The following is a 24,055-nucleotide window of genomic DNA, read 5'->3' on the forward strand; positions in this document are numbered from 1 at the left end:
TGCAGATGTTGAAAATAACGAAACCATTCCTTCTACTGAAAGCACGGATAGGCATTGCCCCAAGAAGAGGAGCACCATGCGTGCCCTAGAGTTTGGTTTCCTAGGGCAAAGAATCCAGGATTTTACAGACTCAGACTGCACCTCTGTATGCAAGAAAAACTGAAGTTTGTGCACAGTGTTCCCTCTATGATACAAATAAAACTCTACTAATTTAACATTTTTCAAGGAGGTATGGGACAGCCTACAGTCTATTTGATGATGAATATTTCAGAAAGCTTCAGAACATGAACAAACAGCTACATAACCTCTAAAGAATTACATGAAGTAATGCCATTTTTATCATTTTTGTTTATGTAGAATTTTAAGCTATCCTAAGGAATTAAAAGCATACTTCTTAAAGAAATACAGGACTGTACAGGCAATACATAATCATTCTTTCAACAAATCTTAACCTACCTGCACAGAAAATCTATATAAAACCAGGAGTTAGAAGGGTTAATTCAAACCATTAGAGATACACACAGAATTCTAAAATTTTGTTTCTAAAAGCACATTTTATTGTGCTAAGTATTTAAGTCAGACAGATATTTTTACCATCAGAAGTACCTCACAAGGCAGAAGATGTCAGCTTTCCACAAGTGAAATGCTTTTAGTTTTTCAAACAACAATTCATAAAGCAAGCAAAGGACGTTTAACATAAGGCAAGATGGCAGGCCAGACACTGAGGACTGCACAGGCTCAGTATAAATTTCATGATACAGATAAAGTTCATGATACAGAACTGTTTGGATTAAATATTAACCCTATTCCCTCCATCCAAGACCCTAAATACCTTATATACAGTAATTAAAAATGTTAAAAATCCAGCTATTTACAGCATAGCTGCTAAGGAAAAGCAGCAGCATGCCAGGTATATATACTGTTCATGTACAAACACGCACTGTTTGTGCGGGGATGGGAGTGGGGAAGCTACTGGATTCAAGAGAGAAGTGAGCTGTGAGACTAACAGTACACATGAAGAAGATGTTACATTAATGTAACACACGCTGCAAATATCTACAGACAATCGACTTTGGATGATCGTTTTGAAATATTTTTAGAAGTGCCAACGGCATAACAATTTGACTAACTTTTGATGCAAGCTCTATAGAACGAATTTCTGGAAGTGGTAATTTCTAAAGAGTTACATCTCTAGAAAGAGATGTGTAAATTCATGCCAATTATTTCAAGACAGAAAAATCAGGAGCCACTTTTCTTATGCTTTCCCTCGCACCTTGATATCCACGTTCACCAAACTTCCCTGATTATATGCAGCTGCATATAAATTTGCAAAACATGGAAACTGTGCGTGTGTATGCTGTTTGGTCTTTGTTTTGTTAATCTATTATGTGCAAACCTTAAAATACATATACTACGCTGTCAACAGGGCTAACACTACGTAAATCTCTGCTGAAACAAAATGATGGGAGATTCTCAGCTGAAAGGCAGAGTACCAGAAATCAAATTTCTCTCACAATTACAGTCACCTAGAAGATACTGCTTTTGTCCAAACTGATCTAGGTTCCTTCTGTAACTAGTAGAGAAAGAGAGGCACTCTGGGCTGTTGATTCATCTCACCTATCTTAAGCAGTTATCTCACCATTAGGGCAGTCGCTAACTGCTTTTCTCCCCACTGTGTCTACAGGAAGCCTAGATGACTGAACTTAGGTGAACTGAATGACTAGAAGTTAACTATAAAACTGCATTTTCATTTAAATTAATCTTTGGTGCCAGGTAGCGCTGCAGATGCTCTGTTCATTATTACACTAATATAAATCAAATTTACCCCCTAAATTGCTGAGACTTAAGTGTAGATATCCTCAAGGAATATTATTATTTGAAAAATAACATATACATGAAATTTATTAACAATACAGTGTCAATTCCTTGAAGGAAGTCCTAAAGAAGTTAGGAGAATAAGCAAAGCCACTAGTTTTATTGAAAGTTTGCATAACAAGATCTCAGTATGCCTTGAAGCACAATTCACTTGTTTATGAAAATTTTATTTTACTGTCATTACATTTTCAAATTTTATTTGGCAAAATATCTTGTGGGTTGTTAGTCGTGTGAGCTAAGTAAGCTTATTATAAACGACAGCATAACAAAACCAAAACCGAAGATAGTACTAAAAACCAGAAACTTACTCAGGCGAGTTGAGATTGAGACCTAGTGTTGTTAAATCACTTCCTAACGCAAGATGTACCATTCCTGGATCTGTCTCTGCTGCCCTGATGAATGTTAACAAGCCAATCATTCCAAACTGGTCCGTCACCATCCCTTGAGGAATGTTGGTAACCCGACCTGGGCAAGAAGAACAAATTAATTTTCTCCTTTCAAGAAGTGGAAGAATCAACAAGGTGACCTAAATGACTGTCAAAACTTTTAAAGAAGAAAAAGTGGAATGACACATACCATCAGGTAACACCTGGATCCCTTTTTTCTGCTGGTTGTTGTTTTGCGTAGTTGAACTTTTATCTCCAGGAAACTTGGGCCCATCTGTGCTGGATGATGTTTTGCCTGATGTACTCAAATTCTATAAAAAATAATTTGCAGAGTTGGTATGATGGAAACAAACCACAATGGAAAAACTTCTTGACCATACCTTTCAGTCAAGCGCTCTAAACCCGTATGTCAACTCACTCTAATAAATTAGGCATTAAAATGGAACCAAGCTGAAGCGCTTGAGTTCTATTGACAAACCTTATGTAATATTTACCACTTCCTAAAGTACACCTGTCATACAATAAGAGCTATTAATGAGCTAACAGCTTGCATTCTAAAAGGCTAAGAAAATATTTTACACCTGAGTTTCAATACACAATGTATATCCCAAGTGCCTGTGACTAGAGGATATTTTGGACTCATCACATCATATATTTTCTCCATACAGTCTTGCTCTCACGTAACACTCCATGACATAGCAACAGATAACAATAACTCAAACCAATTTCAGGTGCAAGCAACATACAGTTGGCACATTTGCAACTATCAGGAAAGAGATGTAAACACTACGTCTGGCAAGAAAACTGTGATTGCGCTCCAGGAGCCCATATACTGACAAAAGTTATCTTCCATAACTACTATTTCTTACTCTTTGTTATTCTTTAAAACAAGTCTGCAGTAACACAGTGTAATTACATTTACTCCCTCCTTCCTTACTGTATTCAATGCTAACTGTATCAGAACATTTTCCACACAATAAACTTGGCCACAACATTTGGGTGCTAGGCTTCCCCCCATCCCTTTTTTGAACAGTTGCATTTTTCAGTTTTCACATGAGATTGTAGTCACATCTACTACTCCCTCATCAGTATTTATGCCACCCCGATTAACATATTTTTTTCCAATTATAAGTAATAAACCAAACAAACTAGAACATTTTGTCAAATACTGTAGGAAACTTTTCTCTGCCATCCAAATTTTATTCACCCTTCATTTGTAATAAAAACCCCATTTTTATTACAAATCTTTCAGAGTAAACAATGAAAAAAACCCCATCATCTTGTGATTTAAGCTATATATCTAATGCATGGTAATTACAACAATACATAAGATACAGCGTATCCCACTAGTCTACAATATACCCACGTATGCAATGGTCTTTATTAAAAGAGCTTCTTCCTTGTGATTTCATTACCTTGAAGTGATACTGTACCACCTAACTTTTAAAGGATTTGAGAGCTTTCAAGAAAGCTGTTATAATGTGTAAATTATTACTACTACTGATGAGAGGCACCAACAGCAAAAAATAAGCTGGAATTGGTAGAAAAAGAAATTACAAACTGCAAAACTTGAAAAATACATATCAACTCTCAAAAATAAATTTTGAGATGTTCTTGCAAGTTCCTCCCTGGCCCCTCCCCCAAATACAAAAGGATACACAGAAGTCATATGAAATTAAGAAAGCAAGGTCGCAGTGACTGTTGGGACCAAAAAACTTCCTGAGAAATTCAATTTACATAGTTACATATGAAATGCTGATTATGCAAAATTTCTCATTAATTTAGAGGGGCAAATTTGAAAATCTTATATTACAAATATAGTCACTGCCTATTTTAAAATATAATCATCAGAAGAAGCACAAACACTCAAAATAAAAGAAGATTTAAGGTTTACTTACAGATTTATTGTCATCATTACTCGATGTTGGGTCTTTGTAGCTGGAGCCTGGTAATGCTGGAAAATCTTCATTGTGTATTGAAAAGTCCTGGGACTGCTCACTTGCTGGTTTTGTTACCATTCCAACTATCATCAAAATGAAAGCAGGAATAACATTAAACGACTGCTAAGTAAAGAATTTTCTGCTGTTGATCTTGCTTACTGTCCATTTTCACTATGTGCAAGCTGTACAGCAGAAATGACTTTCAAAAAAACCAGGTAAACCAAAACAAAGCATATTCATGTAAAACATCCACACATATTAGACTAAAGCCTCTTATTTAAGTGTGAGCTGAGAAACACTCCGGGTTAAATTCATAGACACATCCACTGCTTTAAGAACGAAGCCCAGTACTTTTACCAGGAACAGCACCTGTTTTGCACATCTAAATGATCAAATAATCTTCACAGGCATTATTAAAGCGGTATTTAAGGAAATCCACTGATGAAGGAAGGATGTACTGCTTTTAAGATTATAATACATTCTTCCTCCATCCCCTAATTGCATGAAGAATTTCTTAGCATAATCTCTTTAGAAGCAAGTATTCTTAAAAGGTGCCCAGCTAACTTGCAACAGAACATATCACCAATGAAATACTTGCCTGTGACATAAGACCGACTCCTACTTTCAGTATGAAAACTGAAAGCATTTAGCCTGCAACTCTCAGTGCTCTGACCCTAATTTAAAAAAAGTAGGCCAGTCACATTGGAACATGGATTCCGACTACTGAAAAGCAACATTCTTTTTTTTTTAATGCCAGTTAAAAAAAACAAACCCCAAAACAAAAGCAAACAAACAAACAAAAAATCAACCAAAGAAAAGCCCCCACACCACGCACCCAAGGGCAAATATTCTTTGCTGAGAGATGGAGAAGTAATACAGTGATTTGGTTGCAAACAACACTGCACTAGAGAAAGAGAAGACAGAAGGAAGTCTAGGGCCTATTTTTAATAAAGATTCTTAATAGATGTATAGGATCTAAAATGGTTCAGTAGATGACTATGACTTTCTCTAGTATTCTGAAGTTAGAGATCAAAGGTCCTTTCCTTAAGAAAAAAAACGCACTGAGTTAGTCTTGTTTCTGCTGTTCACCCTTTTCATCCAGGGTTATTACAATTCCTTCCACTGGATGAATAAAATTGATAATGAATTAACTGTTGCATATTCTCATTCTATCTAAAAGTTATTTGAAGTCTAATTTTCCTGAATAAGCTAAGCATGAAGAAAGTATGTCTCTGCTCAGTTTCAAACCTTCTTTTTCTTGACCACAACAAAAAGTGCTCTCCACTTATTGCTGCTGGAGACAGTCTCCAGTGCATCTCATATCCCCATTTCTTGATTGTTTCTACCAGCACACCCATCCCCTGCATTAAGCAGCTGCTCAAGATGACTCTTCAGACAGAGAAATTTCTTTCCTGGTTCACCACACAGTCTTGCAAACATCGATGCTAGCACCAAAACAGGGAAATGGTGTAAGCACAGGAGCAATGAGAGTGTTTTTTATGCAGCAGTGCTGCTGAATGCTGAACTCCAGCTCCATGCTGGAAGTACATCCGTGTGGATCTCCTTCCTACCTTCTATCAATTTTCCATGTAATTCTCTTTGAGCTCTCTTTGAGCTTCTCTTTGAGACAGACAGCATCTCATGTAAACCACAAGCTGTGTTATCTCTCCACTCTCAGTGTGGCTTTTCGGTGCCTTTATTTGGGGAAGTGACTTTTCCCTGTGTTTAGGAGCACTTCAGTTTCACTCCTGTAGCTCTTTCTCACAGCTATCTTAAGCAGAGGGCCCTGGTTACGCCCAACCCACGAGGCTACTTTCTCCTGATAATGTGGTATCTATTATTTCTCTCCAATTAAAGTTGGAGATATCTCTGGAAAACACTAGGTTTTTATAGTTAGAAAACTCTGGGTTATTTTTGGTTGGAAATTTGACAAGTGTCACAAAAATAACTTTAGGTTATAAAAGCAACTTTTCAGAGTAGCTGATGCAACATGCATGACAAAATCTACTAAAGTAATAAAAAAAAAGTATTGTGCCTCACGCTAAGCTTACTTGAAATTTTCTAGACCCAAATAATAAGATTTGTATCCATCTTAAAGTTTTCCCTTTTATTATTTTTTTTAAGCTGTTCAGCAAGAATTATGTAAGACACAGACTTGGAATCTGACTGATAATAGCTGATGCTTACAGGCTATTTTTTGAAATCTGATGTTCATCATAAAAGACAGTGAACAGTACTACAGCAAGTACTACCAATACACAGAGAAAATATGCAGTATGTTTACAGATGATGACTTTTTACACAACAACACCTCTAGTAATCAAGTATTATTTCTAAAATTTACTACTCGGACATTGACAGTTCCTGCATATGTACAGTTAGAAAACAACCTATTGCCTAAGAAATGAGTGAGCAGCTTCAGAGTAATCATACTATACAGACTGAAAGCCCCAACAACCTCTATTGACAGTGAAACTAAAGCAGATGAGTTCTAATAGTTACAAAAGCCTGAGGGTAATCTCCAATCACAGAGATACTGAATACTTATTTTAAAAAACAAGACTTCGGAGCTCAAGTGTCTGGCATTTTTTAAAAGACTACCTATTGTCTTATGAACAGCAAAAGGTGAATCAAGCAAACACTGATTTCACTCAAAGAGCTTTCAAAAGTATAGTCTTACCATAGGGTGCCCTTCCAGCTAAAGGGTTTATTAATGGAGTTGGATTGCCACTTCCTTCCCTTCTGTTTCTGTCTGCTAGTGCTGGAAAATCTGAGAGGTCCAGTCCTGTCACATTTTCACTTCCATCTACAATAAAAACAGGTATTTTAAATTCCCTTACATTTTTACTCAAAGACTTCATTATGTGCAAGATAAATGTAGAACATATTTTCTTTCTTCAAGTTGATCTTTTTACTCATTATAATTATTACAAGTAACTACAGCCTCTGTGTTAGGAGGCTAGCCTAAATAGCATCAAGATGTTTGGGGTTTGTTTTTAAACAACAGCTAGACAACAGTACTTAGTAATGAAGTCTACTCATTTTGAACTAAAGACTGCATGCGTAAAATACAGGCAGGCTATCAAAATTACAGTACTAGGATAGGTAGCCTTTTTAAAATTTAAGGAGCTATCAAGAAGAAATTTGAGAGAAGATAATAACCCATATCAGCAGCAACATCAAGGAGCTCTTTTGTCCTTAGATAAGGTGAGATAAAGCTGAAGCAGTTGTAGAGCCAATGCGGTGCAAGTTACATGGGAACATTTTTTCATTTGCAGCAGAAAATACTACATAGGCGAGGTCAGAGCAGTGGCTCTATAAAGATGTCATAAGGTCCGAGGGGATGCCCAAACCCTTACACTCTGTGATGTCACTAGCACCTTGAGTTCCTTCATATACACAGCTACCTACAGAAACACCATCATGGACAAACCTAAGGCATTTATGCAGAAGGATATTTTCCCTACTCTAGTTCACTATTCAGGTGAAGAAGTAATTCCCATAGAAAAATCACAACTGAAACAACTGACTGAAAGAATCACATTATATACCAGCTGCTCAAAAGGAGTTGGAGATATCAAAAAATCTTTCCCACTGTTCTTACCCTATATAATGTTTTTGTAGAAAATGGATAAATCTTTTCTTCTCTGATCCCCTTTTCAATTCCATAAGCTATTTTGCATTTCTAACCGACTAGGTATAATCTATAGTCATGTGATGTACAGTGAGCATTCTACAGAACACTTTCACTTTGTCTTCAAAAGTATTAAAATCCACTGTTATGAAGTAGTAACACAGTTTCATAGCACCGCTCCTGGAGCAGCGTTTCTATGGAACAACTGAAAATTATAACAAAGTTGCACTCCAACAGAACAAAGTATTTTCAATTAGATTTACTTAGTCAAAAAAATCTCTCTACTGTACTTCAAGATCAACATTAATCATAGTAAACTCACCTGTTCCATTAAAAATGTTACTTGATAAGGAGTTATTCATTCCAAATGCCTGATTTCTGTTCATCCCAAATCCAGACATACTGTGAAAAAAATCCAGGAAGTCAGACAAAAGGGTATACATACTTTGTAACTTCCAGTGGAAGGCATTAAGGGGAAAAAAAACCTAAGATACTTAAATTATTTTAAGCTTAAGCAACCCACATTACCCTAAACTCAGTTTTTAATTATTTTCCTTTATACTTCTGAAAACCCTGAGCAGCAGCAGCAGGCACTGTTCAATCAAGACAACTGGAATGACTTCAAAATAACTTCATTTTTTAATAGCCGCTGTGTCTTAAGACACCTGTCAACCAACAAGTTATGACAAACACGATCGTTAATAATTTCATATAGAAAAATGAAGCAGCAGTAAATGCAATAGTGAAAAGTCAGACTGCAATCCGTTCATTTGCAGGTGGGAAGCTGGATCATGGAAGTGATCAAGTTGATCATGACTCGGTTATAAGCTGAACAGTTATGGTGCGCAATCATCACCATGGACGTACGGCACTAGTACGAGCCCAGGGATGGTCTCTGCCACACAAGGACACCAGCTAAATTAAAGTTTCTTACAGTCAGGCAAAAATGCTTGAAGACATCTAAATATCATATAGAACTACTGCGGTCGGAAAGACACCCTCACAAACGATCCACTTCATTCTGTGCAAGCTGGAGATGTTGAGAAGCCCAAAGGTAGGCCCCAGCTGAGTGAAATTCTGAATTTTTGCCCTGTGGGAAATCACAACATTCATTTTTCCCCTGTAACAGGATGGAAGCTGATGTTTTAGAAGTTTCCGTAAATAAAAACATCAAACGTCTTCCTAGTGGAAATTTTACCTACGTGGACTTTTTCCACAGTTACAATTCTGAAGCATTTCATTCCAATTTGAAATAGCCCTAAATGCCTCATTTTGGATTGAGACATCAAGAAAGGGAATAGTTAGCCAAGGCTGGTCCTGTCCTGCTTTGCTTCCCCAAGGTAGTGTATCCGAAAGGCATCCAGATCTTTGACACCTCACACATCTGACGAAACACATTCCTGGTATCATCTGTGAATTCTAGACCTGGTGAGAGCACCAACAGGAGACAACTTGGTCTTGAGGGCATATAATCTAGCCTGGTGACAGACAGTATTTCTCATGCAAGGGTATTTTTGTTTGCTTTTAAAGTAATTAGAAATAACCATGTTAGGAATTTCAGGGATAGGAAAGGGATTAGGCCACAAAATGCATACTTCTCTACAATTGTTTGTAACCTGTTTTACCAATGTAACTAAGAAAGCGAAAGTGAAGTAGTTTTTAGGTTCAAAAACCTAAAAACTTTCATTCCTCCAACTAAGGCAACCATTCAGAAAACACTTCTTGGAAGTCACATAACTCATGCACCTGTCAAGGAAAAACCATAAATTTCTTTTTCCAAGTATAAATTCAAAATTTTGTTAAATATATCAATTAACGATTGGATATGTACCACTACTATACTTCCGTAGGCTAATAAACTATGAAATAAGAACTTGTCATTGTTCCAGTGATATTTCCTTCTCAACTTGTAAAAATTGTAGCTTCTTGAAAATGAGATATACAATGCAAACAGTGAAAGATGAGGATTTTAATTCAAATGCTCCTACAGACAGGGATTTAATTATCTACCCTACAGCTGAACGATAGTTAAACAAGTACTTTCTATACATACATCAATCTCCAAAAATCATTGTCCTTTGCATGTACAGTTTTTAAGTATATTACTATTTCAACCTTTTGTGATGCTCAAGTTTCAAAAATACTTTAAAATCTAAAATTATCTTTTAAAATTTTCATCTCCTTTACATGCCACCATACATCACAGGAGAGAAAAGACAAATTCTATGCAATCAGGGGCAAGATACAAAGTCTTCTCACACTCCAAGAACATAAACCGCTACTACCAAGTCTCTATTGCTGTGATTGAGAAACGCATTTTTATGCCTCTATGAGTGTGAAACTACAGAACTAAATAGCCTGACCAGTTTTCAGATGACCGTGACATTAGTTTTCACCTTCCTTTATCCATTTTGTAAAATACTAGGTCAGGTTAGAGGTGGCACCTGACTGCCATGAGCTTGTTTGTGCTCCTTCTAAGAGTCAGTCCCCTAAGGAAGGTCCTAAAGGGAAAAAAGGATGAAACTGGGAGCACAGAGATAGTGAGGTTGTGGAATGAAGCCTGGAAAGCAGTCAGCTGTGCGAAGCTGTGACTACACACATTAAATAATTAGAATCAAACACACTTTTTACTACAAGTTTATCAGCATGAACTAAGCATAAACACAGCACCAAACCACAGTTAAAGCCTAATGATTTATGATGTTAGAATCTTGCCCAGTGTTAGAAAAAGAGCAGAAGTGATTGAGAAGCTTTTGGCATCCAAATGAGCACCAAATCCTTACATGAATGACAAACCACTGTTCTCTGTATTATTCCTGAATTTAAAAAAGAAAATACTAAGTCCCTACTGTGTCTGCATCAGTTAACTATTCTTCCAGAATAACTATTGTGTTTTTAAATCTTGCCTTACTTCTTCCCAAACTCATAGATGAATAGTCTTAAAATGGATGCATATACCCAAAAGTCAAGATATGTTTCAAAAAACAAACTTGTGAGCACATGAGAAACATCACATATTTTAAAGAAGCAGCAGTAGAAATTCAATAGTCAGAAACAGAATTTAGCTTAAGGCCTCAAAAAGCTTGCGTGAATATTAAAAGCAGCTTCAAAGTTTATTGCCAGGAGATGAGAACACACGAAGCAGCTTTTGAGCTTTATTCTAAAGGATAAAAATTAGATTTCCAGAGCAGCATTTAAGCATGTCCACGGCTGTACAGGGATGGTCCAACTAAACAGCCTTACCTGTTCACAGTAAAAGGTTGTCGAGAGGGTTGCTGCTTTGGCATACATATTATGCTTGGAGAGCTTCTGTTGGGGCTGCCTAACCCTGAACTGCTCATGCTGTTTGTCCTGCTGGGAATTCCAATGCCCTGACCAACCTGGGAGTGGTTCATCATATTCCTAGGATTCATAGGCAATATCCCCCTGAAAGAGAAAAACCATCCACAGAGATGAATCTGTACAATAGTATTTGGTTACTCATTTAGATTACTAACGTAGGACGGACTCTGAGCTGTTGCAACTTAATTTGTGCTTAGCGTCAATACAGCATGTTTGGATTACTCTCTATAATTAATGTAGTTTTGGGTTTCTTCAGAAATACCAGATGACCCATTACATACTAATCAAGTCCTTGGTCAGGTTTAGATAAATACTTAAGTATTATGCATTTGAGAAGGTGTCACAGCTCTTTAGTTAATGAGCACTTCAGACCTGCTACCTTAATATTCTTATATGGTGTATGACATCCATACAAAAATTTTAACCGTACATTTACCAGAACAATCAAAAAACAGTCTTACATTCTGAAGCAGAATTTGCCAGCAATTTGTCCTTTACATACAAAAATCAAATACTGTCTTACAGTAAGTCCTTACTGTTCTACAGTATTATTTCCCTAACACAGGCAGTGGTCAATAGAAACTACTTTTCTTCTTATTTTAATTAATCAGACTGTAAAGTAGTTGAGGCAAAATATGCAGAACATTTAACAAGAGCTCTGCAGAACGACACAATCGCAGAAATATTGGCTATCAATAAATACCTGCTCGGAGATGGAGGCGTGTGAAGTGACATTGTTGGTACCCCTGTTGTTGGCGTTACGTGGCTCGGTAACTGAGTGCCTTGTGATAAGCTGCGATTTAACTGAGGGGTATTGTTGCTCATTCCCCTCATTGGAAGGCCTAGTGCACCTATTGAAAAAAAATTCAGAGGGGTGGAGACATAGAGCAATCAGGAACAAAGTCTTCTCCATCAGGTGTAGATGGAAACAATTTATGCTGACAACCTACAAAAAAGTGTAAAGACTGAAGGAAAGTGCAGTGTAAAAACTAAGTCCTTCTTTGCATAGTAGAATCCCAATTATCTCAAATTTAGCCCCATTTCTGTTAAACTTTAGAAAGGCTCTTTAAGGAATTTCTGTATTTGAGTCACTAACAAAATTTTGTTTCCTTTGAGATGCATACTGTAGAGAAAGGGTTCAGTTTTGAGGTTTTTGATGAGGACATGAAAATCTACAAATTATCTCAAAAAAGGCAGCATTTTGAGAAAATTAGCAACTGCACTCAAGAAACACGTTAATTACTTCTGAACAAACTGGTATATGTTTGGCGAGTATTTAGAACAGTGATCTGTCTTGCTAAAAATTAAGCAAACCTTTAATAAAAAAAATAAAGTTATGAATATTTAGTTAACAATAACATTGCTTTTAGGACAACAAAAGCAACATTTTAGGCCAGTTCTCTGTAAAGTTTAAGTTGCTTCTTTTTGATAACAGAACTTCAGTGGCCACGATCAAGTCAAGTTCCATCTTTTGGGAAAAGCAAGCAAGCAGAATTTTAACTGCCCTCTATTAGCATGTAAAAATATACAGAAGATTTTTAACATTGTGATCAAAAGTATTTTCGATGCAAACAATTGGGTGTGACAGAATAAAGTAAGCACTTCAGTGAAGTGAAGAACAAAATTACTTTAACTCAGAACAGCAAAAGATAACAAGTTGCTGCCCTGTCTCAAAATGTCCAAAAACTTTATGAAGTTTCTCATCATTCTCACATCACTTTTCTGTGCTTATGAAGTTTCGGAATGATGTTCAAAGACAAGAAAAAGTCATTTAGTGCAACACATCAATAGAAACAAACTTAGCATATAAAATGTGATAGCTATAAGTAACGGTCCCTATTGCTTTGGCATAAGGCTGCTGAGGTAGACTCACAGAACTTAAAACCTTATCTTGCAGACCAAACAAAAGAAAAATGATGATGAATCAACACTCTCCCATGGTGGATCACCCCTGCAGAAGAGCTGAATATGCCAGTGTATAGCATGATTAAATACTAAGAATGCAAAGAACGGACATAGCATACGCTCAGGTTATTACAATGGACAAGATCTGAAGAAACCTCCCGGTCATTTAGCGCTCTCACTTTAAGAACTGCTTTCTGTCTGTGTCTTACGCTACAATTTGCAATCCAAGTTTGCAATAACAGTTTTGATAACACTTCGGATCTATACATTCAGATTAAGAGGTAGTGTGACTTGCTATAACAAGCCTCCTAAGACTTCATTAAATGCTGATTATATCAAGGTGTTCACTGTAAATATTTTGGCAATTTGCTGCATCAGAATAATTTCAATGAGCATAAATATATATTATAAATAATATTTCACACTGATTACCAATTATGTGGAATTTAAAAAAAAAAGGTAAAGAAAAAATACATACACTTCCAAACTAGATACAGTACACTGAAAAACATGATTACAATATTCAGGTTAATTTTGTGCAAACATTTGTTTCAGCAAAGCCAGTTTTACACTGATGGTTATTTCTTGTTGTTGGCTTTCTTTAAACTAGAATTTTTAATGAGTAGGGCTGTTACAGTGAAGTAGAACCATACTCCTGTGGCTGGCAAGGAGGGGCAGTTGAAACATTAACCATAAGGGGAAAAAAAAACCAAAACAAACCCAGACTCTTTTCTTATGCTTTCTTTTTCCACTTTTTTAACTGAGACAAGAGATCTGCATGGGCTGTATTGGAGGCTGATCAATGAAGTGGCTGATTTCCTGCCCAATAGTTAAGTTATATTAACTATAGCATGACATCTTGTTTAATGACAGCTACCAATCTAAAAGCACATAGGCATTATCAGCTTTGTTTCTCCTAGAAGTATTTTAATCGTAAGCATTGACTTCAACACAGAATTTTCTTCCCCCTTTTTCTCAATATTTGGTAGAAACTGAACCCCGATAATATTTACTTTCTAGTTTTTAGCCATGCATGTCTCCATGTTAGAGAGATTATGTCCTAGGCACCACAACCAACTGAATTAATAACAAAGTTGATAAAAAAGTTAACCTTAAAAATAAACAACAAATAACTGTGATAAACAGACTGAATAAACTACTTCAGTATCTTTATACAGTTACATCTGAAAGGTTCAATAGTGCCAGATTCAGGACCCAAAAAGTCAAGAGCCAAACACGACTCTCAGACTGGCCAGAAACTGCTCATATAAATCTCAGTAGCATAATCAAATGTCAGTTTATTTTACATGGTCACTCATCAACAGCCACTGAGATAGTAAAAAAACCCCAAAAAAACACCACTGTATTTTTTAAACTATTTGAAGAAAGCCGAAAGAAGTTGTAAAGGCCATGCATCTAGCAGACAAAGCTCTTAGTTTGTCCAAATAAAAAACTCCAGACTCTCTAAAGTACTCCGAAGACACTTTTTCCTTAGAATCCAAGTCAGATGCACTTGGCAAGAAAGTTGCAAGCATTCAAAAGCATATAGTGATAAAAGAGAGATGTTCACAAACCTGTTTTACTTGTGTAACTGTATCTAACTTAAGATATTCTGAGTCACTTTCTGGATGCACCTCTCAGCTACAAGGAGGTTCAGTTCTCAACGCTGGCCCTTAAGTTAGGTGGCTAGTGTTACACACTGTGACTGTTGCTCCATAGGTCTTCTATTGCAACAGTATACACAAGAATGGCAGATACAGAAAAAAAATCTTCAAGGTATGAGGACAAAAAACCCAAACAGTGGTGCAGAAGGCAATAATCTTACTGGCATAGTTCTTTGCCAAATGCGAGTTGCCAAGCATGTACACAAGATTCAGTTGCTCCTGTAGAGCATGAAATAACAGTTACAATTTAAGGTATAATTTCCTTCTATTCCTTACATATTTTTCTGAGCTAGGCTCATTTTGGCCCAGCTCACTTTCCTTAGATTTTCCTTCAGAGAGTCGCAGTTAAATCACAGACGTTCTTTACAGGATGATTATATTTGGATTTTTAACAGCTATACAGTGTCAATATATGACACTTTGCATACTAAACACTGCAAAAATGCATACTAAGCAAAGCACAAATGTATCTTAAAAAAAAAAAACAACACACAAATAAGGAGACATACTGTCTTTTTTACAATCACCAGAAAACAAAGCCATATGCATGTTCTTTATCCAAAGAGCGTGAAACTAGAACATATTTAGCATAAAATAAACATATCATCAATAAAAAGAATTCTTACTTTGTTGCCCGTATAAACTTGCCCCAAACTGAGACAGCTGACCTGATGTTGATGGTGATGCCAGCATCTAAAATGTAAGAATAAAAGTTTATTAAAGACACCAAGATACTGTGCTATCTTGCTCTAAAAGTTTATAACACTATATTGTTTTGCCAAGAAAGTCAAACAGCAACTGAAAACTCCTTTTAAGTCCTCAAAAGTTTTAGAGACTCCCCAAAATACCTGCACAGTAACAACTGTAAAAGTATATTACATGTCAATAAAAATGTATGACTTTACATGTCTAAAACCAGACTTTTACTTGCGACAAATAGCATAGAGGAAGAAGTTCTAAAAGCTTTCAGTTTTTCTATCCTTGTAGCTAAAAGACCCATCTTTACAGAAGAAGGAGTACCCTGTTATTTAAATCAGATATAGGGTTTCCCCCCCCCCCCCCCAAACATGCATCATACAAGCAGATCAATCCCTGGTTCAATGTAATAACAGCAAGTGCAAAGTTTCATATTATCAGTTACAACAGTAAAAGGTCAGAAATGAGTGGCTAGGTAGCAGCAGGTATATAGAAAGAGATGAACTTCAGGTAAGATTCCAATGTTAAAATTATAATGCGCTGCCCTAAGCGCTAGCTGCACACTTGTATACACCATATGAATAGGTAAGATGTAGAAATGTCAGAAATAATCTTTCCTGCTCTATTATGCCTACTTTAGAGATATCACATATTACCAAATATTTCCATTAAAACCTTCTTTGTCAACTTTCAGACATCACACAAGAAATGTGATGAACTAAAGAGACTCTTGGGAAGAGTAAGATCTAAACAAAAAAAATCATGATCTATGAAGAAAGATTGAGATTTGGGTTTGTATATTCCAAAAAGAAGGCAACTAAGGTAGGGACATGACACCAGGCTTCCAGTCATTGCTCTAAGAGGAAAAGAATAAACCACCTCTCCATGCTGCTGCAGAAATGGAAAGTATTAATGAATTTGAGAAACAGGAGATTTAGGCTAAATATTTGGAAAAAAAAAAAGCCCTTTGCAATCTTAAGGAGAGTTAAGCGCTGGAGCATCCATCCCTAGATGTTTTTAACAACAGATTAGATGTTCATCAACATTAGGTATAGCTGATTGGCCCTTGGAACAAGAAGAGGTATTAGTTGACCTAATCCATCCAGCTCACAACAGAACATTCTACTCATACTTACCAACCAATCGGCAAATATCTGCTTGTTTAGTGCAGTAGTCTGGACTTGGATTGAATTTTAGGATGGTTTCAAGGAAAGGAATGTCTGGATTCTTACACATAAGGGGATTTCAAGCTTTTTCAACTTAAGAGTAAAGAATTCAAAACAAAATAGCTTTTACTGTGATAAATTGCTTTGTTGACTTAATCTAGACAAAACTCAAACAAACCTTATAAACTGAATCTGCTAGTTGTCTATACTGGGGCCAAATCTAGATGGTAGAAATGAGAAAGAAGATATGCAGGGTAGACACTAAATATCAAAAGTAGCATTCATGTCTGTAAATCACAAAGTATTTATGATTTTTTGAATACATACAGAAGGCATGAGAAGAGAAGTTACAGCAGGCAATTACTGTAGACCATCACAAAACATATCAAAAATATCACCCCAAAATATTACATACTCACACATACTTTGAGCAAGGTGCACATATTTGATAGTAAGCAACTACAGCAATAAACATTCACACTTGCATACACAAAGAGGTTTGAAATACTAAGACAAAAACTTCCTGCAGAAAAAAATATAACTAAAGTATGTGCCAAACTGGACCAAAGCTCTCCTTTCTTAGTGAAGAAATGGCTGTGAACAAAAAGAACGCTTTAAATAACTACCAGTGGCTTCAGCTCAGCACTCATACAGCAAAGTTCACAGGCCACAGCTGCACCAGCAAGCAATGTAGCCAGAGCGCGGTGCATCTGTGAAACAAGAAAGTTGATCCTGAGGGCCTGACGTACATACTGTATGCATTTCTAGCTGGAGTTAGTTAGCCGTGACTGTAACACCTGATGCCATGGACTGGTTGCCTGTGAGTGACTAGAACACGTCTGGTGCACTGCTGGAGCATCTCTTCCAGGCTATTTTGATCCAGAAGGAATCAAATTCACTCACACCAAGACTGCTCTGCAATGCGAACCAAAGCATGCTGAAGTGGGGATACTTGGGAGACAGACTTCAAAAGCACACTCCCCACCCAAACTAACAAACTGATGTTTGTTAAACATTGATAAAACAAGCTCATACAGCGATTTTAAGAAAGGAAAGACAAAGTAAAATGTTGAGGTAAAAAAAAAACATTCAACTTTGAGAAGTTGGAAAATCCAAGAACATGTTGCAAGGTGTGGCAAATTGTAATTCCATAGGAAAAAAATGAGAGAAAAAGGTTACGAGATACCTTCAGAGACAATGACAAGGGCACACAGGCAAAAAAAAAATCCCAAACCAACCAGATATTGAGATAGAAACAGCAGTCAAAAAGTACTACTAGCTTTAGGACAGGTTAGCAAAACAGTTAAGCCAAAAACAAGATCCTGTAAAAACAGCTACTCAGGGCATTCAAAAATTGCTGTGATGGCATGTGATATAATTAGTAGATGATGGTACAAAGCTCAGCATAAAAACCTTTTATTTATAATGTTAACTTAGATACAAAAAAACTATTTTAAAAAAATCACAGACCTAAGAGGTACTAGATTACTTGAAAAAGAGGAAAAAGAATCGTACCTCTTCTACACTGAGTACTACTTGATTTTTTAAATTCAGTTAAAAGGAATGGCAAATAATACTTAATGAACACTGCTTATTAGAAATTGGATTTTCTTTTGAAACATTGCAAAGTAGGTCACATGTATTGTGCCATTTGCTTTTACATGAAAAGTTAATTGCAAAATGACTTGTAGAGAAACCTTTATAGAAAACCATAATAAAGGCCAAGTATTAAATTCAATAAGTCTAATAACTACTCTTAAAGTCATAACATACTTAGAACATCAAAGATAACAAGCCTCAAGAAGAAATAAATAAAAATTTCTGTGGATCTGTTCCAGGCTGATTAAATGCAGCATTTCTCAAATGTCACAGAGAAGGAATAGTTTATTTTGTAATATCCCCAAAAAACCTTCCCCAGTATTGAATGTTTTTTCTGTCATAGCTAAGTAAGGTCCAGTTTAAAATTTTGTCGTCTTTTTCTATTATTTCCACATAATTTAGGTCAACAACAAAACAACTAAATTAGCCAAAACCTTAACCTGTGCTACCCAGACATTTATCTGCATTCACAACCTCTAAGTCATTATTATAGGCTACTCAAACTTGGTCTACCAAAGATAATGAAGATTCAAGATGAACACTATTGGTAGTATTTAAAATATTCATTCTGGCATTCTGCAATCATATTATCTGACTGGACTACTAGCCACATGACACACAAAATATAACAACTCTCCAAGAGTGTACTTGCAACAGTGGCTAGAAGTCACTCTTGAATTTCTTTTAGTCTGCAACAGCCAAAGATCATGATTATCTTAATAAAAACTAAAGCAGCCTAACCCTTAAGGTGACTAAAGCCTCTTCCAGTTGGTAAGACCTTTTAAGCTTTACCCTATTATGTCAGTATTTTAGGAAAAAAATCCTCAGAATTATACCTGTAACAACCTTTGAAAAACAAAACGTAGCAAATTACTGCAATCACATCAATGAACAGAATATTCTAGCAGTTGTGTATACAATACCAACTTCTTTAAACAAGTGACTAGTAATCTTCAATCGAGTTAAGGAAATCGTTGAGCAAGTTTCTGACACCTATAGCTTTTGCTGCATGTGTAGGCAAAAAAAAACCTCCACTCGTTAAACTTTGGCATTTAGGTTTAAATCAATTTGCCGGTGGTTAACAGCTACAAAACCCAGTTGTGAAATAGCACAGGATTTCTGCTTCTATTCCAACCGAGCATGACTGAACTAGACAGATTGTTTCAACTGGCTTTCCCTGGACACGTTAGGAGACGGAGGAGGCCTCAGACTTGCATTTCCCACAGGGCAAGGAGACAACTGAGCAAACAAGACCTTGTGTAACACGAAGGGTGCGCTTTATTCTGCTGGCACACAGAAGGACCAACAGGCTGTACTGGCAGGCTGAAGGACCGAGTTGGTGACAGTCAACTAAGATGTGAACATCATTTTACTCGCAAGTCTCAAACAGTCACAGTGCAGTTCTGATCATGGAAGATTCTGCATCTAAACTCAAACCAACTGATGATGCAAGCAGATGGCCCGGTTTTTCTGGACTGGTCCACACCAAAAATCAGTAAGCCGTAATGTGCTATCAGGCAACTTCCTACCCCTAGCGATGAACGAGATTTTACTGTAACCGCTTTTGTCAACTCTTGCTGAGTTTACTGCAGTAAGTTCATTTAAGAGCGTCAACAATCTCGAAAAACAGCACCAGCAATTGCTTAAATTTGCCAGAACTGTGGAAAAAAAACCCTCTGCATTTTACAAACCTCTCGGGAGGCTGGTGAACAGAGGCTGCAGCCTCCTTGAAAGCAGAGGGAGGTGGCAGGAGGAGGCCCAGCAGCAGAGCTGGCTGATGGGGTTCCCGCGTCCCCCCCGGCACCGCAGCACCCTGCCTCTTCCACGCAAACCCCCAGCTTACCGCGGGGACAGCTGCCCCGCACCGGACCTGCCGCGGTAGCGCACCTCGGCACGGCGGCACCAAGAAAACGCAGAAAGAGACGCTTCTGCAAAGGCTGCTACGTTACGCAGTTATAGCCTAAAGCTACTTTCCTAAACACAACGCAAGCTGAAGTTAAAATACATCACTCCAGCGCCACAAAGTCAATTCCTAAAAGCAAAACACGTTAGAATAAGCAAGTAAGTCTGTGAGTAATATCTGGCCTGATAAACGACGGGTTTCGCAAGGGTGCAAACATCAGCATCATTTTGTATTTGCACTACTTTATTTCTGGTATCTGCCATCTGTGCTGCACTATTTAATAATAAAACAGCTGACCCACAGCCTCAAAAGGAGAAAGTGCTATAGTGACATAAAAAAAAATAAATAAATCAAACCTAATAAATCAAACCAACAAATAAGAGATTAAAAAAAGACTTTTCTATACCAGTTTAATATTTAGTATTATTATTAGTCCTCTTCTAGATTACATAATGCTTTTTAATACAGTGTTCACAAAATTCACACGTTACAACAAAATATTTCCAAATCTCAAAAATCAGAGATCAATGATGAAAATTTGAAAGCTGTATATTTGCAGGATATTATTTGCAAGCAAAAATTGTTACTGGTATAAATTATTTGTGAAATATAAAAACAAATACAATAGTGAAAAATCAGTGAAATTTTATTCGATCTTTCAGATTTCATCATTTACAGTTGTGGTCTTCTGTTTCCAGTGGCACTTGGGAAGCACAAGGAGGTAGGACCTCACTGTTGTTGGCAGCAGTATCTCAAGATCTTAAAGGCAAGATGTTGCCTTTAAATGACAATGACATTATTAAATGAGATTAACATGGCTATTAAAGTAAAACTCTAAAAAAAAAAATTCTCCCTGTGCAGAGACATTCAGTTTGATGGTACAGTATATTAATGAGCCAAAAGATTACTGAAAACTCATTGAAAGCTGCTACAAAAAATGCCATAAGCGATTAAGAACTAGGACAACAAAGCAAATATTTTATTTCAATTAAATAACCAGTTGCATATGAAAAACTAAAAAACAAACAAGCAAACAAAACCCCAACCACCCAGACAGTGTGCATGTAAACCACCAATATTACAATACCATATGTTCAGTGAACTGAATTATTGTGTAAGAAACCATAACCTCCCCCTCTAGGAAAGACAGATGATTTTATGCATGGAATTAATCTGGTCCAAGGAACCACTTCAAATGCTAAAGCTGACATACAAAAACTATTATATATTGTTGATTTAAGTGGAGATGCAGTAAAATACAGCTTTTAGATGAAGTACAGAAACAACACCTACCAGAGTCCTTTAGTTCTTCTATAAAAAAATCTAAATACAAACTCAATCATGGTGAAAATTATATACTACAGTCATCAATAGTGAAATTAATTTCCTTATGATATAATTTCAAATTGTGAAGTAAGTGATGTGAAATAACTTCAATTCAGATACATACTTTTTGCAAACTCTGTGACAGAGGATAAAACCCCATTTTCCTCTCTAAGTAGAATTAGTTTATCATGTATTGCTTTATTTGATAAACCCATCCAGGTACAAACTTGTAGGTGACACAGTAAAAGGCTGCATTTTGCATTCTAAACTTTTTGTTCTTTCTTCATACTGTGTAACTTTATTATGAAAACACAAGCTATAGACAGAATGACAATAGGCTCTGAAAGGGTATACTCACTAAAACATCGTTTGATTCTAATCTCATCGCCTGCAAGTCCTTCCAACTGTTTTCAGTAATGGCATTGCAATTTTCATTCACTTAAAGTTTGTTGTTGTTTTTTAAAGAAACATATTATGTACTCACTAAAAGATGCCAAGAATGTTTAATCACTCTCTGGGAAGGTAAAAAGCAACTCTGTTGCTTTGCAACTCACACTTCAAAGAAAAAAGCTTAAGCCATGTGTTTCACAAAGCCAGCAGAGCAAACCAACCCACTATTCAGTCAAATCTACAAGTATGTTTACATGCAAAGTAATGCATATGAAAATATTCATTTGCCATTTATAATTAAAGACATTAATCTATTTTCTTCCCCAAATAAGCTTTACTTTTTTTTTCTCCACAAATGGATCAAAACTATTCAGACTACAAGTTCCATTAATGTAAAACAGCTCTATTCAATCAGCCAGCATTTGCATGAATGCTGCGACTGCTCCTGATACAAGAGGGTTCAATGGGAATTCTTAAATACTTACAACTCCATGTGCAGCATCTTAAGTTAAATTATGACTAAGCTAACAAGCTCTCGTGCAATGACTAAGGCAAATGCCAAGAAAGATGCCTTGGGAAACAAGATACCACAGGTTTCCTTAGAATCCTAAAAAACAGCATTAGAAAGTCAACAATCCAGCTGGAACAACATGGTGTTCAGCAACCCTAAAGCCAAAGCTGTCTCCAGAAGACTGATTAAACCCTTCCACATGTAGTTTCCCAAACTTAGCAAGATTCTGGATCTCTGTCTCCATGGTAAGCTAAGTCTTGTTTCAGGGTTTTCTCTCTTGTAAAAGTACCACTTCTTTATAAGGCCATATATTTTAAAACACAGTAAGAGTTAGGTAAAGGTTCCATAAATTACTTTGATGGAAGTTTGCAGTAAAAGGCTTTGACAACAGCTTCTGACCACCCCTTCGTTGTATCACCACCATCGTGTCCATTACAAGACAAACCCACTGACACCTGCCTTCACGCAACTGTCTCACGCCAGAGGAACACCTGAATTCGATCCATCACAGAAATGCTTCTACTACATCAGGATGGAAGAAACCTCTGGAAAGCAGGCTCCCAGAATCAATAACCCATTTCGCTAAGCTCAATATCCAAATATGAAGACCTACTTCAGGGAAGGTAGTGCCAGGGAGCTAGATAAATGGTTGCAATGAGCCAGATCTAATCTGCAGGCTAGATCTCACTTGCTCTAATTGTTAAAATATATTTGACTTCACAAGAAGCCACATTTTGAAAGCACATCAGGTCTCAACTGAGAAAGTCCAGAATGAGTTAAAACATTAAGATTTTTCAGAGAGGAGAATAAGCCTAGCAAACTAACCCATTAGAAGTGCAAGTCAGAGAATTATTACTATGTTGCTGTAAGCATTTTATCATCTGTTGAGCAACTGAGAGAGAAAATGAACAGCAAAGCACTGGGCCAAGAAACAGAAAAAGTATTCACTGAAAAATTTCTCCTAACCTTCCTCATTATTCGGGCAGATCTTCATTAAAAGGCATGTCTGTCTACTGTCAGATTTATGACTGCAGTTCAGAACAACAGAAGATGCCCTGATCCTACATTCTCACATAGGCATCTTCAGGGGGTTGGTCTACACTGGTCAAACTTTGTAGAGCACTACTTACATTCTTATACATGAGAAATCAAAGAAGTTCAGACTGAATGGGTCCCATCTTCTCTCAAACCTCATTGTCATTTTTTTTTCTCCTCATTTGAAGACAGTAGATTCAAAAGTATATGAAGGCTTTGAGTTACCAATTTCTACCATTGTCACTCTACCTAAATAAAAATACCTGTACCCTGTCCTCAAAATTATTTTGCTGAGTGCATAGACAGCTTAATTAAGTTGGTGAAATTGGCCACAGATAAGCTCTGCAATTATTTTATGGACACATTGTGCATCTCGTTGTCAATTTAAGTTACAGGACCACACTTGTTTCAAGAGAAATCTTAAACTATTTTCTTAAACTGTTCCATTTTCTGCAAGTTCTGTAAAACGCCTAATTTCTTTGCCAAAAGATTATTGACTTGGTTATCATGCACTGACCCAAAGTGCAGCAGAATTCATAGACAGAGCATTCATGGATATACTCTGTTCCACTTCCCTACTTAGCATAGCAAGGTTTGCGATGACTCAAGGCAAAGCCACTCATTTAGTAAAATGAAAGCATTAGATGGCTTAAGTAAGACCTAATCTCATCTAAGGAACCATA

At 36.7% G+C, this 24,055-nt stretch overlaps 1 protein-coding gene across 7 annotated transcripts in view; it reads right to left on the reverse strand.

Moving 5' to 3' along the window:
* CNOT2 (CCR4-NOT transcription complex subunit 2) overlaps positions 1-24,055 on the reverse strand; it is a 94,734-nt gene that overhangs the window by 11,617 nt on the left and 59,062 nt on the right. For all 7 annotated transcript variants that reach the window (XM_030002904.2, XM_030002906.1, XM_030002907.2 and 4 more), the window contains 8 exons: positions 15,373-15,439; positions 11,881-12,028; positions 11,079-11,261; positions 8,158-8,237; positions 6,882-7,007; positions 4,160-4,284; positions 2,452-2,572; positions 2,184-2,340 (listed from right to left, as the gene is read on the reverse strand). In XM_030002904.2, the coding sequence (XP_029858764.1) occupies positions 2,184-2,340; positions 2,452-2,572; positions 4,160-4,284; positions 6,882-7,007; positions 8,158-8,237; positions 11,079-11,261; positions 11,881-12,028; positions 15,373-15,439 (1,007 nt within the window). The remainder of the gene's footprint in view (positions 1-2,183; positions 2,341-2,451; positions 2,573-4,159; positions 4,285-6,881; positions 7,008-8,157; positions 8,238-11,078; positions 11,262-11,880; positions 12,029-15,372; positions 15,440-24,055) is intronic.

The sequence above is a fragment of the Aquila chrysaetos genome, chromosome 26 (assembly GCF_900496995.4).
Source record: "Aquila chrysaetos chrysaetos chromosome 26, bAquChr1.4, whole genome shotgun sequence".
NCBI lineage: Eukaryota > Metazoa > Chordata > Aves > Accipitriformes > Accipitridae > Aquila > Aquila chrysaetos.